Genomic DNA, 3,722 nt, shown 5'->3' on the forward strand with positions numbered 1-3,722 from the left:
TTAAATCCATATTTGTCTATTTACTAACATGACGTCGTCTCTACGTTAGGAGTTCGAAACGACACGTTTCTTAACTCGTTGCCTCTCTGTCATGTTAGCTTAAAACATGTCGTCTCAAACTCCTAAAACAGAGACAACAGCATATCAGTAAATGGACAATTATAAAAATTGATTTTCTAGGAAGGGACATTTTGCGAATTTTCTATTATTGTTATTATTATTATTATTATTATTATTATTCAAACAAGGAACAGAACGGAGCGAAACGAAGGCGAAAAGAATCAACCGATCGATGGGTACGTCATTTTCTGTCATCATAATATGCTAGGCTCTAGGGTAAGCAGCTATATCGTAATAATAATAATAATAATAATAATAATAATAATAATAATAATAATAATAATAATAATTGTATGTATATATATGTATGATTTAGGTGAAGACATGAACCCTCGTGTGTTTATGGATTTATCCATCTCTGGAAAACCTTCTAAAAGAATACTAATCCAGGTACGTACTTAAATATCTTTCTTTCTTTCTGCATTTAATATACACATCAATAGTTAGTTAATTAATCAATGGCTGCAGCTTTTTGCTGATGTTGTGCCTAAGACAGCCGAGAATTTTCGATCACTCTGCACAGGTCCGTCCACCTGTTCGTCCATGGCTTTAACATACTGTAGTTACATCTGCATTGTTCATTGTTGTAGTTACATGTGAATCATGTAGTGTAATTATGTAACGGGTAAAGTTAACATACAGATTAAATTAACATGCTAGCTACGAGAATCAAGTAACGTAATTATATATACAACATAGTGTTATATTACAGTGTAGTGTAATTACACTACGATGTAATTACATAATTACACTACTTGTATATATAATTACGCTACTTGATTCTCACCGTTATCTCGTTAATTTAATTTGTATGTTACCTTTACGCGTTACATAATTCCACTACATGATTCACATGTTTAGTACAGTTTTTTAGTTTGTACGTTAACTTTTATTATCATTACTATATCAGGGGAAAAGGGGATTGGAGAACATACCGGAAAACCGTTGCACTACAAAGGATGCGAATTCCGTTATTTCTGTCCACACTAGTCTGTTGTTGTATGCTTCTGCCTTCAAATACTTACTTGCAAATTCTTCTGATTTTTATTTATTTATTTATTTAGCATATAATAATAAATGTAAAATAACTTTTTTTTCTTGTTGCAGGGAGGTGATTTCTCGAACCATGATGGTATGTGTTTTTTTTATATAAGTCATGTTATTGATGGAATAGTGAACACAGCTGTTTGTTTTAAGCATTCGATTGATGGTTTGCGTTGCAGGCACTGGCGGAGAAACCATCTATGGAAAAACTTTTCCAGGTACAAACAACAATCTTGACATTTTTATTATTATTATTATTATAATAATAATAATAATAATAATAATAATAATAATAGGGAAGTGAATCCAGTAAAGATGCCGGAATCACTTGAATCGAATGCTGAGAATCAAGACCAAGAGAAAGAACACCCGAATTTTCAGTCGGTTCAGACGGATGGTCCTTTGAAACCTCAGGTTATTTCCACAAGAAGTTGTACAAAGGTATTATTTATTTAAAAAAAAGAAAAACTTGTTTTGACCTGCATATTTTGTTACTTGTGATAATATTAATATGGACTATGGATTTGACTTATAAATCATGATATTTGTAGGTTCATAAGCAGGGGTATGCACTTGGTAGGTCTGTGAACCTCACAAAGTTTAACAACTACAACGAATTAATCTCTGAACTGGACGAGTTATTTGAATTCAATGGCGAGCTAAAGAACGGTAACAGAAATTGGCTAGTTGCGTATACAGATGACGAGGGCAGCTTGATGCTTGTTGGTGACGATCCTTGGGAGTGAGTACTTAGTTTATTGTATATTTATTTATAACCCAAATCTTGTATTTATTAATATGGTTGTTTATTTTATTAGGGAATTCTGTGGCATGGTTCGGAAGATGTTCATTTACACGAGAGAGGAGGTCCAAAGAATGAATCCCGGGACTTCAAATTCAAGACATAATGCATTAGAAGGTTTGCAGCCACAGCAGTACCTTGACTTCGACTCTGATTTGTGGTCTGAACAGTTAAAAATGTCAAAACTGGTTAATAATTTAGTGTCTGTTCAAGACCAAGAAAAAGAATACCAAAGTCTCCAAGCTGTTCAGCCGGATGGTCGTGTGAAAGCTCAGAGTGTTTCCGCTGGAGCGGTGATTTTGGAGTCACATGAATCGAATGCTGGGAGGAAAGTGACTTATAAGAAGAGGAGGAATTTGAACGTAGAATGGCCGGTTATTGCAGCGTCTGCCGGAGCGGTTATTCTGGCCGGGGTTGCGAGCCTCTGGCGTGGATAGATTGGGGTTGTAACCACTAGGAAGGACAAGCTATTTTCTTCGGTTTACTAGTGAGGTATCTATTTATTATCCAAGTATGTTATAATGCAAAGTTTCTTTTGTTTTGTTTGATTTACTAGAAGGGCCTCAAACTATCAAAATGTGGTTCGGATTGTTTTACTGATGAGGTTACAAATCTGTATAAGAAAAGTGAAGATATCATGTCAATTTCAAAGTATGTTTTGACTTCAGTAAGTCAAAATCTTAAGTTGATAGTTAAAGAAGCGTCAAAGGCTATATGTAATGTTATTTTTTTCAATAACATTGAGCTACCCGGGTTAGGACGACTGGTATAAAACTTAGCTCGAAACGGTGATCCAAAACGACGAAATAATGCTTCAATTCGAGTGTTTGAACTTACAATTAACAAAAATCAAGCCGTTTGGATCATTGTTTTGAGCTAAGTTTTACATCAATCAATCCGTATAAGGTCGTTAAGCCCTTTTTTTATTGGATTAATGAGTTACCAAGGAGTCGCCATTAAAAAGTAGAAGTAAAAATTGTTTGTGTTTCTCTACACACATAGCAGTGTATGCACATTACTACATTAGCACATATACATCAATATGATGTAATATTTTGCTTGATATTGAAGTTTTCTTCATAATATATTATTTTAAACTTGTTAGTTGTTATGATAAAAAAGACTACCATTAACTAATTTATTAATAAAATATATACAAAAGTTACTTCTCAAGAGAGGAAAACATCTACTCTCAATAACCCAATTAACGAGATCAATTCCACATGTTAACATAATGCTCTTTAAAGTCTTTTATGCTTTTCTTTCTTTGTCAATTTAAAAATAGAAATCAATTTCATCAAGCCATATAAAAAAGATTTTGGGTAATATATGTTTGAAATTAAAAATAAATAAGGAAAAATTATCAAATAGGCATTCCGACCATTGACACTGAAAAATATTATTGAATTTTAAAATCTTTAAACAGATTCTCATTTGGTCCAGGAGACTCATTTGACGTGGTAGATTTTCATTTGACATAACAGTTTCTATTGCTGCATCACATTTTCAATTTTGATGCATGGCACAGGAGAAATAAAAAAGATGATTAGACCAATATTTTTTAACAATTAAAAAAAACTAAATTATTAATTTTATTATTATTTTAATATAAAATAAATAAATAATTTTTTGAATGACTACACACACCCTCATTTATCTGTACTCTATTCCTAAACTACTTAAAGAGAATATCTATTCTTAAGTCAGGTTTTGAACTTGAGTCTTCACTCCCAATATCTTTTGGAATGATAATAAA

At 32.4% G+C, this 3,722-nt stretch overlaps 1 protein-coding gene and 1 long non-coding RNA gene across 2 annotated transcripts; both read left to right on the forward strand.

Moving 5' to 3' along the window:
- The first annotated feature begins 254 nt into the window (after positions 1-254).
- LOC143591941 (uncharacterized) lies at positions 255-1,401 on the forward strand. Its single transcript, XR_013145813.1, has 6 exons — positions 255-296; positions 437-510; positions 589-643; positions 1,031-1,119; positions 1,228-1,252; positions 1,344-1,401. It is a non-coding gene; the product is annotated as an uncharacterized LOC143591941 (long non-coding RNA).
- A 76-nt stretch (positions 1,402-1,477) lies between these two features.
- LOC143591939 (uncharacterized) lies at positions 1,478-2,403 on the forward strand. The gene is made up of 3 exons (XM_077071992.1): positions 1,478-1,605; positions 1,716-1,906; positions 1,983-2,403. Exons 1-3 carry the CDS (start codon positions 1,480-1,482, stop codon positions 2,401-2,403), a joined length of 738 nt encoding a protein of 245 aa, XP_076928107.1. The 5' UTR covers positions 1,478-1,479.
- Positions 2,404-3,722: the final 1,319 nt, after the last annotated feature.

Source organism: Bidens hawaiensis, unplaced genomic scaffold (genome assembly GCF_021521415.1).
Source record: "Bidens hawaiensis isolate Kalapana, Puna unplaced genomic scaffold, B.hawaiensis_p1.1 tig00040181_1, whole genome shotgun sequence".
In the NCBI taxonomy this organism is placed as follows: domain Eukaryota; kingdom Viridiplantae; phylum Streptophyta; class Magnoliopsida; order Asterales; family Asteraceae; genus Bidens; species Bidens hawaiensis.